Source organism: Somniosus microcephalus, unplaced genomic scaffold (assembly GCF_052327205.1).
Source record: "Somniosus microcephalus isolate GS21.2 unplaced genomic scaffold, FLI_Smic_1.0 unresolved_chr7, whole genome shotgun sequence".
Classification (NCBI taxonomy): domain Eukaryota; kingdom Metazoa; phylum Chordata; class Chondrichthyes; order Squaliformes; family Somniosidae; genus Somniosus; species Somniosus microcephalus.
In genome coordinates this window covers 1,578,582-1,594,048 of record NW_028225185.1, presented here as the reverse complement: position 1 = coordinate 1,594,048, position 15,467 = coordinate 1,578,582, and the positions used below count along the sequence as shown (strand labels likewise).

Sequence of the window (15,467 nt, the reverse complement as noted above, 5' to 3'; positions counted from 1 at the left end):
ACCGCGCCAACCAGAGCATCCAATGCCCCCTCGCTGAAGCGCTGCGCTCTCTCCCTGGTCCTCTCCATGTTCAGGCAGTTGTCGACGCCACAGGTAGGTTACCGCCGAGTTTGAGGCCTACGATGCGCATGGTGCAGCTGGAGATGATGATCAAACTGCCCCTTTAAGAGCTGTCCGGCGCCAGCGTGTCTGGCTGAACTCGATAATTGACAGCACCTGCGCTGCGCCCGCCCGCGGAGATATTGCGTCGCGCCGCCGGGTTAGTGCCTTAAGACTGTCGTGCAGCGCCTGATTTAGCGCCGCAATCACCTTCAGGGGCACAGCTACCCAATATCACTGGAGGTGGCGATAATTTGCGCCTGGCGCTAAACTCTGCGCACCGCCAATACTAGCGCCCCAAACGGGGCGATACCGAATTTCTCCCCCTGTGATTCTATGAAATGAATGGACCACCGGCCTGTAAACCCTGCCTTTACTGTGAAAGTGAAGATTCAAATATCCTTGGAACGGATGCATAAGGAAGATTTTTTTTTTGCTCAGCAAGTTTGGCCCCTTTTATTCCAACAAACCCACCGTGTGCGCCAAGGAGCTGATAGCGAGATGCTTGCAGGACCTGGAGTCTGCGAGTCACAGCCGCAGTCCTGGGGTTCCTGGAGCGATCCTGGCTCTCACGAGTCAGGATCGCCACCAACAGGAACACTGCGGCACTGCAGCTCCTCGCAATTCCAAAAAGAATGGGAATATTTTAAGGATTGGACAGGAAGCCATTGCATCCGACAAGCTTCCACCTGCCTCCACAGCCCTTCTCTCTGCCGAATTGTGCTCACTTGTCTCTTGACTCCATTTACACTGCTCACTTCAGTGGCCGGCCCCCCAGGTGATTCACTCCACAACTCCGTCACCCTTTGAAACGACAGAAGGGAAACTTGCATTTCCACAGCGCCATCACAATCTCAGGACGTCCCAAAGCGCTTTACAACCAATGAAGTACTTGTGAAGTGTGGTCACTGTTGTAATGTAGGAAACGCGGCAGCCAATTTGCGCACAGCAAGCTCCCACAAACAGCAATGTGATGATGACCAGATAAACTGTTTTTTTAAGTGATGTTGGTTGAGTGATAAATATTGGCCCAGGACACCGGGGAGAACTCCCCCCTGCTCTTCTTCAAATAGTGGCTGCGGGATCTTTTTCGTCCACCTGAGAGGGCAGACGGGACCTCGGTTTAAAGTCTCATCCGAAAGAAGGCACCTCCGACTGCAGCGTTCCCTCAGTACCGCCCCTCCAAAAGTGCAGCACTCCCTCAGTACTGCCACTACGACAGTGCGGCGCTCCCTCAGTACCGCCCCTCCGACAGTGCGGCGCTCCCTCAGTACTGCCCCTCCGACAGTGCGGCGCTCCCTCAGTACTGCCACTCCGACAGTGCGGTGCTCCCTCAGTACTGCCCCTCCGACAGTGCGGCGCTCCCTCAGTACCGCCCCTCCGACAGTGCGGCACTGCCTCAGTACTGCCCCTATGACAGTGCGGCGCTCCCACAGTACTGCCCCTCCGACAGTGCGGCGCTCCCACAGTACTGCCCCTCCGACAGTGCGGCACTCCCTCAGTACTGCCCCTCCAGCAGCGCGGCACTCCCTCAGTACAGACCCTCCGACAGTGCAACGCTCCCACAGTACTGCCCCTCTGACAGCGCAGCACTCCCTCAGTACCACCCCTCCGACAGTGCAACGCTCCCTCAGTACTGCCCCTCCAACAGTGCGGCGCTCCTTCAGTACAGACCCTCCGACAGTGCGGCGCTCCCTCAGTACTGTCCCTCCAACAGTGCGGCGCTCCCTCAGTACTGCCCCTCTGACAGTGCGGCGCTACCTCAGTACTGCCCCTCCAACAGTGCGGCGCTCCCTCAGTACTGCCCCTCCGACAGTGCGGCGCTCCCTCAGTACTGCCCCTCCGACAGTGCGGCGCTCCCTCAGTACTGCCCCTCCGACAGTGCGGCGCTCCCTCAGTACTGCCCCTCCGACAGTGCAGCGCTCCCTCAGTACTGCCCCTTCGACAGTGCGGCACTCCCTCAGTACTGCCCCTCCGACAGTGCAGTGGGAGCTCAGTACGATCAATATGATCGAATTCTTCATTAAGATGGAGAATGAAGTTGTTGACTCAAGAGACTAGGGTCCTGAATTTAAATAAAGGAAACTACGATGGTCTGAGGCGCGAGTTGGGTAGGATTAATTGGGGAATGTCATTCAAAGGGTTGAAGGTGGATAGGCAATGGCAAACATTCAAAGACCGCACGGATGAACTACAGAATTTGTTCATGCCAGTTTGGCATAAAAATAAAACAAAAAAGGTGACTCAACCGTGGCTAACAAGGGAAATTAGGGATAGCATACGATCCAAGGAGAGGACATATAAATTGGCCAGAAAAAGCAGTAAACCTGAGGATTGGGAGCAGTTTAGGTTTCGACAAAGGGATTAATTAAAAGGGGGGAAATAGAGTATGAGAGTAAGCTTGCAGGGCACATAGAAACTGACTAAAAGCTTTTATAGATATGTGAAGAGATAAAGATTGGTGAAGTCAAGCGTAGGTCCCCTGCAGTCAGAATCAGGGGAATTTATAATGGGGAACAAAGAAATGGCAGATTAATTAAATACATATTTTGGTTCTGTCTTCACAGAGGAGGACACAAATAACCTCCCAGAGATGTCGGGGAACATAGGGTCTGATGAAAGGGAGGAACTGAAAGAAATCAGTATTTGTAGGGAAATGGTGTTATGGAAATTGATGGGATTGAAGGCGGATAAATCCCCAGGGCCTGATAATCTACATCCTTGGGTACTTAAGGCCCTAGAAATAGTAGATGCATTGCTGATCATCTTCCAACATTTGATAGACTCTGGAACGGTACCCATGGATTAGAGGGTAGCTAATGTTACCCCACTATTCAAAAAAGGTGGTAGAGAGAAAATGGGGAATTACAGACCGGTAAGCCTGACATCAGTAGTGGGGAAAATGCTAGAGTCCATTATAAAAGATGTAATAGCAGAGCACTTGGAAAACAGTGACAGGATCGGACAAAGTCAACATGGATTTACAAAAGGTAAATCGTGCTTGACTAATCTACTGGAATTTTTTGAGGATGTAACTGGTAAAATAGATAAGGGAGAATCAGTGGATGTGGTGTATTTGGACTTTCAGAAGGCTTACGATAAGGTCCCGCATAAGAGATTAGCGTGTAAAGTTAAGGCACATGGGATTGGGGCAAGGTATTGACTTGGATAGAGAACTGGTTGGCAGACAGAAAGCAAAGAGTTGGAATAAACGGGTCTTTTTCCGAGTGGCAGGCAGTGACTAGTGGGGTACCGCAGGGATCGGTCCTTGGACCCCAGCTATTCACAATATATATTAATGATCTAGACGAGAGAACTAGATGTAATATCTCCAAATTTGCAGACGACACAAAGCTGGGTGGGCGTGTGTGCTGTGAGGAGGATGTCGTGAAACTCCAGTATGATTTGGACAGGTTGGGTGATTGGGCAGATGCAGTATAATGTGGATAAATGCGAGGTTATCCACTTTGGTGTCCAAAACAGGAAGGCAGATTATTATCTGAATGGCAATAGATTGGGAGAAGGGGAAGTGCAACGAGACCTGGGTGTCCTTGTGCACCAGTCGCTGAAGGTAAGCATGCAGGTGCAGCAGGCGGTTAAAAAGGCAAATGGTATGTTGGCCTTCGCAGCGAGAGGGTTTGAGTACAGGAACAAGGATGTCTTGCTACAGTTGTACAGGGCCTTGGTGAGACCACACCTTGAGTATTGTGTGCAGTTTTGGTCGCCTTAACTGAGGAAGGATGTTCTTGCCATGGAGGGAGTGCAGCGAAGATTCACCAGACTGATACCTGGGATGGCAAGAATGACGTATGAGGAGAGATTGGGTCGATTGGGCTTATACTCGCTGGAGTTTAGAAGAATGAGAGGGGATCTCATTGAAACTTATAAAATTCTAACAGGACTAGACAGACTAGATGCAGGAAGGATGTTCCCGATGGCGGGGGAGTCCAGAACCAGGGGTCACAGTCTAAGGATAAGGGGTAAGCCATTTAGGACAGAGATGAGGAGGAATTTCTTCACCCAGAGAGCGGTGAACTTGTGGAATTCTCTACCACAGAAGGCAGTAGAGGCCAATTCATTAAATATATTCAAGAAGGAGTTGGATATATTTCTTAAGGCTAAAGGGATCAAGGGATATGGGGAGAAAGCAGGGACCGGGTACTGAACTTGGATGATCAGCCATGATCGCATTGATTGGCGGAGCAGGCTCGAGGGGCCGAATGGCCTACTCCTCCTATCTTCTATGTTTCTATCAGGAGCGTCAGCCTGGATTAAGGGCCAAATTTCTGGAGTGTTGCTTTAACCCACAGCCTTCCGACCCAGGGCGGGAATATTGGGTGGAAACACCCTGGGGCCGTATTTCCTGAGGGCGCTGTGTCCGAAGCAGTGCACTATCCAGTCAGGAGCTCCCGTGATGGCCCAGCTCCGCCTCTCTCGGGAAATCTCAGGACGAGGTAAAGGGATGGATATCCAGCATTTCAGGTCTCCACTCATCTCTCCCTGCCTGAACTATGCCCCCAGAAGGTAAGCGTTCCTCAGGCACATACCGCAGGAAAATCGGCGCCTCTGTATAAAATGCATTTATAGGGGGTAATTTTGACTTTGGCCGATAGTGTAAGGGAGACAAAGTGGATCAGCCGCTTGTTATACATCGTTCCCGAATGTTTCTATTGACTTCATTGGAAGTGAAGATCGGGAGTGATGTATAATGGGCAGCTGATCGATATCGTCCGTTTTACACTCGCCCAAAGTCAGAAGTTACCCCAATGCGATAGCAAAATACTGTGGATGCTGGAAATCCGAAGTAACAACAGAAAATGCTGGAAAAGCTCAGCAGGCCAGGCAACATCCGTGGAGAGAGAAATAGAGTCGACGTTTCGGGTCGAAACCCTTCGTCAGAACTGAGAGCAAAGGCAGGAAATGAAACAAAAGGCAGTTTGGGGGCTGGTAAATGGGGGAGGGGATGAAAGAACAAAAGGGAAGGTCTGTGAGAGGTGAAGAGACATTAAGAGATATTCAAGGTGAGACGAGATGGTAATAGGACAGGTAAAAAGACGAAGGATGGCTCGAGATGAAGTGTGAAATGTGCTGGTAGAGTGAGAGACAGCTGCCGTGTGGGAGAGAGAGGAAAAACCTGCCCCTCCCCCTCCCATCCACAACCTGCCCCTCCCCCTCCCGTCCACAACCTGCCCCTCCCCCCGTCCACAACCTGCCCCTCCCCCTCCCCCCCGTCCACAACCTGCCCCTCCCCCTCCCCCCGTCCACAACCTGCCCCTCCCCCTCCCCCCCGACCACAACCTGCCCCTCCCCCCGTCCACAACCTGCCCCTCCCCCCCCGACCACAACCTGCCCCTCCCCCTCCCCCACCCCCCGCTGCGCCACTCACACATTAACTGTTTAAAGTGAAGGAAACTGAACGCTCTTGTTTTCCCCCCCATCGTCTGTGCACCAGGACGGGATCCTGCTCGGGGCAGTCGGAGCCTACGACTGGAATGGAGCAGTCGTGAAAGAAAGTGTCCACGGTCACGTCATCACGTCGCGAGAAGCCCTGAACCAAGAGTTTCCCAAAGCTTTGAAGAACCATGCTGCCTACCTGGGTATGTGTTGTGTGGCGTACTGTGCAGTGGAATGTGCCGATGTGTCCGCTTTCACAATACTATTGAAACTTGGATCAACTTTAACCTTAGTTGTATAATATTTATCATGGAGATTATTCAGTTCCTCATTTTTATTTCTCCTATAAAAGACCTGGGGGGCCCTGAGATTACCTGGGGGTTTCCCTGGTCTCTGTGTAACCTCCGGTGGGAGAGGGAGGTTCAGGTTGTGAGAGAATGGGAGAACTAGCCCGTGGTGCAGTCTTGTTTTAATTTTTATTCATTGATGGGATGTGGGCGTCGCTGGCTGGCTAGGCCTGCATTTAGTGCCCATCCCTAGTTGTCCTTGAGAAGATGGTGGTGAGCCGCCTTCTTGAACCGCTGCAGTCCATATGGTGTAGGTACACCCACAATGCTGTTAGGAAGGGAGTTCCAGGATTTTGGCCCAGCGACTGTGAAGGAACGGTGATACAGGTCCAAGTCAGGATGGTGTGTGGCTTGGAGGGGAACTTGTAGGTGGTGATGTTCCCATGCGTCTGCTGCCCTTGTCCTTCTAAGTGGTAGAGGTCACGGGTTTGGAAGGTGCTGTTGAAGGAGCTTTGGCGAGTTGCTGCAGTGCATCTTGTAGATGGTACACACTGCAGCCACAGTGCGCCGGTGGTGGAGGGAGTGAATGTTTAAGGTGGTGGATGGGGTGCCAATCAAGCGGGCTGCTTTGTCCTGAATGGTGTCGAGCTTCTCGAGTGTTGTTGGAGCTGCACTCATCCAGGCAAGTGGAGAGTATTCCATCACACTCCTGACTTGTGCCTTGTAAATGGTGGAGAGGCTTTGGGGAGTCAGGAGGTGAGACACTCGCCGCAGAATTCCCAGCCTCTGGCCAGCTCAGGGGCGATGAGTCGGCCCAAAGTTCTGCAGCTGGAGGCCCTCGCCCTGATTTGGGCAGGTTACTGGCACGTGAAGTGCTCGGCTTGTCGCACACTTGGCTGTCAAATCCAGCAAGGTAGCAGAGTTTAAAGGGCTGCAGCTCACGATAATGGGGGAAGTTGTGGTGAAGCGGACTGAGTGTTCACGGCGGAGGTAAGTGGGCACTCCGGCTCCCTTCGATGCTGAAGACTTGGCGATCCTACTGCACAATGTGCACCAAAGGAGGGGGGCCCTATTGGAATGACTGTTCCCCCTATCCCCTCATTAAACACACAAGGGCCAGCTGCAAGGAGGGAGGCCATTAAACAAGTCAATGAGGAAAAGGTTTGCTGATAGCAGGAAAAGGAAGGTGAGTGTACTGCTCACTTTTGTACACCAGGGCCAATCGAGCGTGGAACCAACCAAACTCCCACACCCCAAGGGGAGTCACCGTTTTAAGCATTGTGCACACACGGCCAGAGCTGGACGGCTGGTGGCTGCTGAGGAACAGCAAACACTTAGTCAGACTTCCAGCCTGACGCTGTCCTCTTGTTAGAGTGTTTCCCGGTGGAGCCAGCACTCGTGGGTGCAGAGGTTATCTCTGGGCTCTTCAGAGCCATCCTCCGCCCCCTCACGCCAATTTTCTTTCCCCTTCATAAAATGCGGGATCTGTCAACTGGTTCCAAAAGGGAAAGGAGCGCGGCGGGATGAGAATGGGGGGCCCGAGACAGCTGCTGTCTGCAGTCAGTGTTCAGACCAGAGTGCTGCAGGATACGCGGGGGAAGGTGATGCAGCAGTTCCTTGATCTGCCGGACCGGGGTCTGAACCTGGGCCTGGGCCTGAACCTAGACCGGGGTCTGAACCTGACGTGTGCTCTCCCTATTCCAGGCTACACTGTGTCATCCGTGAGGCGGAGGACTGGTCAACGTGTCTACGTCGCAGGGGCTCCCAGATTCAAACACAAAGGCAAGGTTATTCTCTTCAATCTGGACCGTGACGGAAATTTGACTATTCATCAGTCCCTGATTGGAGAACAGGTGGGGGCCCGCACACTCACCCTCGCACACTCAGCCCTGCACACTCACCCTCGCACACTCAGCCCCGTACACTCACCCTCACACACGCACCCTCGCACACACACACAATCACTGCAGCTTTCTGCCTGTCACTGATTGGAGAACAGGTGAAGGCAAAGCTAGCTTTCCGTCCTCTGCAGGGATCAGGCCCACGTCTGGTCTGTACCGCCCGAAACATGCTGACCCTCTATATTCCCGGGAATACTAGCCTAGCCTATGCAACCTGTCCTCGTAATTTAACCCTTTAAGCCCTTGTATCATTCTGCTGAACCAACGCTGCAGCCTCTCCAAGGCCCGTATATCCTTCCTGAGGTGCGGGGCCCAAAACTGAATGCAGTGCCCCGGATGGGATCTGAGCAAGCCTCTGTACAACTGAAGCATCACTTCCCCCCCATTGTATTCCAGCCCCCTTCAGATAAAGCCCAACATTCCATGAGCACTGGTCGATTCTCCCCTCCCGAACCCGGGGGAGCTGAAGTCCGTTGTTGCACTCCAAATGCTGCCAAGGGATAGATCCTGGGGCCGTGTGATGTGTGTGCGTCACTTACACACCAGCTCAGACCCTGATATGCTCAATCTGCGCTTTATAGATCGGGTTTTCTAGGAATTCGCGGCACATGTCCACTCCTAGCGTTTCAGTAAACTACATTTCGTGTGAGTATTTGTGGAAATTTTGCACTTGCTTTGCGCGCACATTTTCAGTTAAAACAAGTTGAAAATTCTCATATTTTTATGCCCGAATCCCTAAACGACTGTACCCGGGGAGGGGAAGGGGCCACAGGGTCTGATAGCCAGGATTAATCGGACTGAACCTGCTGTGTTACAGATCGGATCCTATTTTGGAAGTGAGGTTTGCCCGGTGGATGTGGACGGTGATGATGTGACGGATGTGCTGTTGGTCGCAGCGCCCATGTACCTCGGAGGCAGCAGCAAGGAAACGGGAAAGGTTTATATTTACAGAGTGCAGGAGGTAAGCAGGGAGCAGCAAGCTTATGGCTCTTGTACCAGGTTACCCCTCGCAGTACACGTGCACGCACATACACGCGCACAAACGCACACACAATGGAACAAAACATAAATATATAGGGGTTCGAAACCTGCCCAAGCCTCTCTCTGACGCACAGGTATTCAGAGCTGCATACATACATGCACACACATACATGCACACACATACATACACATGCACACATACATATCTGCACACGCATACATACACGCATACATACATGCACACATACATACATGCACACGCATACATACACGCATACATACATACATGCACACGTACATGCACACACATACATGCACGCACACACATACATACACGCACACACACATACATACACACACGCACACACATACATGCACGTACACACACACACACACATACATGCATGCACACATACATACGCGCAACGAGCACATACACATGCACATATACACGCACACACATACATACACACAAGCACATACACATGCACATATACATGCCGCAGACATACATACACACAGGTGCGCACACACCTTTTGTTAAAAATGTAGTTGTGGGGACTGAGCAGTGTAATTTCACCTGTTGAATTTGGGTTTGAATCTAGCCCGGACTGATGGTGTGAAAGTCTCTGTGTGCCAGCTGATTTAGTCCTGTGTGAAATGATTTTAGGACATTCCCACTACCTAATGGGTATGTGTAAGCGGATTTCTTCCCATAGTTACTGTCGCAACGTAAGGTTGTTAGTCTTGCAACAATAACTCCCGCATGATTCAGGCCCGAGTGATTTTTCAACAACTTTTAATATATTGACTAATAACAGTATTGTTCTTATACAACTTGTAAAGTCTGTGGGTTGTGCAGTTAATAAATACACAGACTTCAGAAGTAACAAACAAACAGGTCTTTACTATTCGAAGGTCCGGGCGAGTCTGCCCCAGCAATCCTGCCACAACACTTATATACTGGTGTGGTCACTATCGGTATTACAGTATACAGAAGCCAAACAAATAGTGCCACACCTAAAGTAGTTCTCTTAAAGGTGAACGGTTACATTCAATAGTTCCCTTAAAGGTAGACGGGTACATACACTACACAACTGTTCTACAATATGACACTAAATGACAAGCAATTAATACAATCTGGTTTCCCGCGAGCTCAGGGTGGCTAAGCCGACCTCCGTCACTAGCCCATGGACCTCCCAATGTCTAACCTTTGGAAGGGGGCGTGCTCTGTCTTTACACTATTCAGCTGTCTTGGGCTTATCTTCTAGTTATTATTTGTCCCACCAAGCTGACGCCACGCTACCAATTCAAGATGAGCTGTTTAGTGGCGTCCTAATCTCCTCGAGCTCCATCTCTGCCTTACAGGCTGTTATTGTCCCCTGAAAGGTGTAGGCTCCCCTCTTCTCTGTAAGTGCCTGGTTCTTGCAGTTGGTTCCCAAACAACTCCTGTAAGCTCAGCTAGTATGTCAAGAGCCAGCCCGTCACAAGGACGTTTTAACTTGCCGTCCACAGGCAGGGTCTGATGGAAAAATGGTCAACTAGAAATGGTCAATGCCCTAACAGCATGAGTATAATATGAAAACATCACTGACTGCTTTTTCCCTGTACTGTGTCCCTGGCAGTTTGTCCTTTCGTTCAGCGGTACTCTGCGCACCAGCACCAAGCCGCAGGATGCCCGCTTTGGGTTCACCCTCATCGCGGTTCCTGACCTTAATTACGATGCGTTTAACGATGTGGTTGTTGGCGCCCCATTGGAGGACGGTCACCGTGGTGCGGTGTACATCTATCACGGACATCAAGACACCATCCTCCCAACCTACAAACAGGTCAGTGTGCAGGGCAAGGGGACAACTTGTGGAGAGACTGGAGAAGCTGGGGTTGTTCTCCTTGGAGCAGAGAAGGTTAAGGGCAGATTTAATAGAGGTGTTCAAAATGATAAAAGGTGTTGATAGAGTAGATGGGGAGAAAGTGTTTCCAGTGGCAGGAGGGTCGGTAACCAGAGGACACAGATTGGCAAAAGAACCCGAGGGGAGAGGAGGAGAATGTTTTTTACGCAGCGAGTTGTTATAATCTGGAACGTGCTGCCTGAAAGGGCGGTGGAAGCAGATTCAATAGTAACTTTCAAAAGGCAATTGGAGAAATGCTTGAGAAGGAACATTTGCAGGACTATTGGGGAAAGAGCAGGGGGGAGTGGAACTAATTGGAGAGCTCGTTCAAAGGGCCGACACAGGCACAATGGGCCGAATGGCCTCCTTCTGTGCTGTGTGATTCTGTGAACTTGTGTTCAAAAGAGGCTTACGGGTGGGATTGCACGTTGGAATGTGTTGCAAGTGAATACGTATTCGATGTGGGGCCTGCTACACGTGGTGGTGTTTACAGGGAGGAGGAGACATAGGAGACAGGAGCAGGAGTAGGCCATTCGGCCCCTCAAGTCTACTCCAACACTTGCGAGCGGGTGTTATACACGTCCCACCCGATCATTATAGCAACTTTCTGTTCTCCCAGAGAATTGCTGCCTCGTCTCTGGACCCGGGACTTCGGTATTTTGGACGCAGTGCGGACGGACAGATGGACGTGGATGGAGACGGACAGATCGATGTGGCAGTGGGAGCTCTCGGCAAGGCCGTGGTCTTCGGGTCAGTCGCAGAATGTGGCTCCAGGCTGCGTTTTATGTTCTGCGTCCCAAGCCTGTCTCTTGTGTCAAGCGTTTTGATCTTTATTTAAAAACTTGGGTTCCCCACTGGCTCAGGGGGCAGATGCCCCGCCTGGGACGGTGCCAAGCCATGCAAACTGAGAAGACGCCAATTCAATCCCTGATCTGTGCTGCACCTGTTTTCAGTCAGGTGGGGGCGGAGCCACAATGTGCTTCGATACCCCTGGGTTAGGGAGGGGGAAAATCAATCCAGGGTTCCTGCTCCTTATCACCATCCAGTGACAGGTGTCAGCCTTGGCCCAGCTGGAGCACTCTCCCCGCTGAGTCAGAGGTTGTGGGTTTAAGCCCCACTCCAGAGACTTGAGCACAAAATCCGGACCAACACTCCTGGTACAGTACTGAGGGAGCGCCCTCTCTCTCTCCCCGCACTCTCTATCTCTCCCGCCCTCTCTATCTCCCCGCCCTCTCTCTCTCCCCACGCTCTCTATCTCCCCCGCCCTCCCTCTCTCTCCCCGTGCTCTCTCTCCCCCCGCGTTCTCTCTTTTCCTCCGCGCTCTCTCTCCTCGCGCTCTCTATCTCCCCTGCCCTCTCTCCCCGTGCTCTCTCCCCATGTTCTCTCTCTCGCTCTCCTGCGCTCGCTCTTTCCCTCCACGCGCTCTCTCCCTACGTTATCTCTCCCCCCACCGCGTGCTCTCACATGTTGCCTCTCTGTCTCCAGGATACTCCGTGTGGTGCAGGTGAATGTCTCAATTGAGTTCAGTCCAGCCTCCATCAACATGCTACAGCGAAACTGCCAGAGAAATGGCAAAGAGGTCACCTGTGTAACTGCCATGGTCTGCTTCACAGCAAGGGCTAAATCGCCTGGACTAAGCAACAGTACTCTGGGTAAGTGTCCTTCACACAGTGAGCTCTCTCCTCCAACACTCAACAAGGGAGCTTGGGTCATGGATGCTTCAAACATGGAATCGTCCCTTCATCTCCCTCTAAACAAGGAGTCTCAGCATCAGCCTTTGTTCCTCTGCTCTCCTCAGGAGTGACAAATAAACCCCCCAAACCCCTTGATTATTAGTTTCTATATATAAACCCCGAAACTCCTCGATTAGATTCCAGCCTGTAACTCACTCCCGGGTATCTGTTATTCTATGTATAAACCCCTAAACTCCTCAATTAGATTCCAGTCTGTAACTCACTCCCGGGTATCTGTTATTCTATATATAAACCCCTAAACTCCTCAATTAGATTCCAGTCTGTAACTCACTCCCGGGTATCTGTTATTCTATATATAAACCCCCCTAAACTCCTAAATTAGATTCCAGCCTGTAACTCACTCCCGGGTATCTGTTATTCTATATATAAACCCCCCCGAACCCCTCGATTAGATTCCAGCCTGTAACTCACTCCCGGGTATCTGTTATTCTATATATAAACCCCCCCGAACCCCTCGATTAGATTCCAGCCTGTAACTCACTCCCGGGTATCTGTTATTCTATATATAAACACCTAAACTCCTCAATTAGATTCCAGTCTGTAACTCACTCCCGGGTATCTGTTATTCTATATATAAACCCCCCTAAACTCCTAAATTAGATTCCAGCCTGTAACTCACTCCCGGGTATCTGTTATTCTATATATAAACCCCCCGAAGCCCTCGATTAGATTCCAGCCTGTAACTCACTCCCGGGTATCTGTTATTCAATATATAAACCCCCCGAACCCCCCGATTAGATTCCAGCCTGTAACTCACTCCCGGGTATCTGTTATTCTATATATAAACCCCCCCGAACCCCTCGATTAGATTCCAGCCTGTAACTCACTCCCGGGTATCTGTTATTCTGTATATAAACCCCCCTGAACCCCTCGATTAGATTCCAGCCTGTAACTCACTCCCAGGATTCTGTTATTCTATATATAACCCCCCCCGAACCCCTCGATTAGATTCCAGCCTGTAACTCACTCCCGGGTATCTGTTATTCAATATATAAACCCCCCGAAGCCCTCGATTAGATTCCAGCCTGTAACTCACTCCCGGGTATCTGTTATTCTATATATAAACCCCCCGAAGCCCTCGATTAGATTCCAGCCTGTAACTCACTCCCGGGTATCTGTTATTCTATATATAAACCCCCCGAACCCCCCGATTAGATTCCAGCCTGTAACTCACTCCCGGGTATCCGTTATTCTATATATAAACCCCTAAACTCCTCAATTAGATTCCAGCCTGTAACTCACTCCCGGGTATCTGTTATTCTATATATAAACACCCCGAAGCCCTCGATTAGATTCCAGCCTGTAACTCACTCCTGGGTATCTGTTATTCTATATATAAACACCCCGAAGCCCTCGATTAGATTCCAGCCTGTAACTCACTCCCGGGTATCTGTTATTCTATATATAAACCCCCCCGAACCCCTCGATTAGATTCCAGCCTGTAACTCACTCCCGGGTATCTGTTATTCTATATATAAACCCCCCCAAACCCCTCGATTAGATTCCAGCCTGTAACTCACTCCCGGGTATCTGTTATTCTGTATATAAACCCCCCCGAACCCCTCGATTAGATTCCAGCCTGTAACTCACTCCCGGGTATCTGTTATTCTGTATATAAACCCCCCGAACCCCTCGATTAGATTCTATATATAAACCCCCAAACTCCTCTATTAGATTCCAGCCTGTAACTCACTCCCAGGTATCTGTTATTCTATATATAAACCCCCCGAACCCCTCGATTAGATTCCAGCCTGTAACTCACTCCCGGGTATCTGTTATTCTGTATATAAACCCCCCGAACCCCTCGATTAGATTCTATATATAAACCCCCAAACTCCTCTATTAGATTCCAGCCTGTAACTCACTCCCAGGTATCTGTTATTCTATATATAAACCCACCGAACCCCTCGATTAGATTCCAGACTGTAACTCACTCCCGGGTATCTGTTATTCTATATATAAACCCACCGAGCTCCTCGATTAGATTCCAGCCTGTAACTCACTCCCGGGTATCTGTTATTCTATATATAAACCCCCCCGAACCCCTCGATTAGATTCCAGCCTGTAACTCACTCCCGGGTATCTGTTATTCTATATATAAACCCCCGAACCCCTCGATTAGATTCCAGCCTGTAACTCACTCCCGGGTATCTGTTATTCTATATATAAACCCCCAAATTCCTCGAATAGATTCCAGCCTGTAACTCACTCCCGGGTATCTGTTATTCTATATATAAACCACCCGCACCCCTCGATTAGATTCCAGCCTGTAACTCACTCCCGGGTATCTGTTATTCTATATATAAACCCCCCGAACCCCTCGATTAGATTCCACCTGTAACTCACTCCCGGGTATCTGTTATTCTATATATAAACCCCCCCCCCGAACCCCTCGATTAGATTCCACCTGTAACTCACTCCCGGGTATCTGTTATTCTATATATTAACCCCCCGAACCCCTCGATTAGATTCCAGCCTGTAACTCACTCCCGGGTATCTGTTATTCTTTCTATAAACCCCCCGAACCCCTCGATTAGATTCCAGCCTGTAACTCACTCCCGGGTATCTGTTATTCTATATATAAACCCCCCCGAACCCCTCGATTAGATTCCAGCCTGTAACTCACTCCCGGGTATCTGTTATTCTATACATAAACCCCCCCGAACCCCTCGATTAGATTCCACCTGTAACTCACTCCCGGGTATCTGTTATTCTATATATAAACCCCCCCGAACCCCTCGATTAGAATACAGCCTGTAACTCACTCCCGGGTATCTGTTATTCTATATATAAACCCCCCGAACCCCTCGATTATATTCCAGCCTGTAACTCACTCCCGGGTATCTGTTATTCTATATATAAACCCCCCCCGAACCCCTCGATTAGATTCCAGCCTGTAACTCACTCCCGGGTATCTGTTATTCTATATATAAACCCCCCCGAACCCCTCGATTAGATTCCACCTGTAACTCACTCCCGGGTATCTGTTATTCTATATATAAACCCCCCCGAACCCCTCGATTAGAATACAGCCTGTAACTCACTCCCGGGTATCTGTTATTCTATATATAAACCCCCCGAACCCCTCGATTAGATTCCAGCCTGTAACTCACTCCCGGGTATCTGTTATTCTATATATAAACCCACCGAACCCCTCGATTA

The 15,467-nt window shown here is 50.4% G+C and overlaps 1 protein-coding gene across 3 annotated transcripts in view; it reads left to right on the top strand.

The window, feature by feature from the left end:
- The window catches only part of itga10 (integrin, alpha 10), a 173,829-nt gene that overhangs the window by 97,348 nt on the left and 61,014 nt on the right, over nt 1–15,467 (top strand). For all 3 annotated transcript variants that reach the window (XM_085978412.1, XM_085978410.1, XM_085978409.1), the window contains 6 exons: nt 5,552–5,696; nt 7,485–7,633; nt 8,499–8,642; nt 10,288–10,491; nt 11,171–11,301; nt 12,037–12,203. In XM_085978412.1, coding sequence (XP_085834538.1) covers nt 5,552–5,696; nt 7,485–7,633; nt 8,499–8,642; nt 10,288–10,491; nt 11,171–11,301; nt 12,037–12,203 — 940 coding nt within the window. The remainder of the gene's footprint in view (nt 1–5,551; nt 5,697–7,484; nt 7,634–8,498; nt 8,643–10,287; nt 10,492–11,170; nt 11,302–12,036; nt 12,204–15,467) is intronic.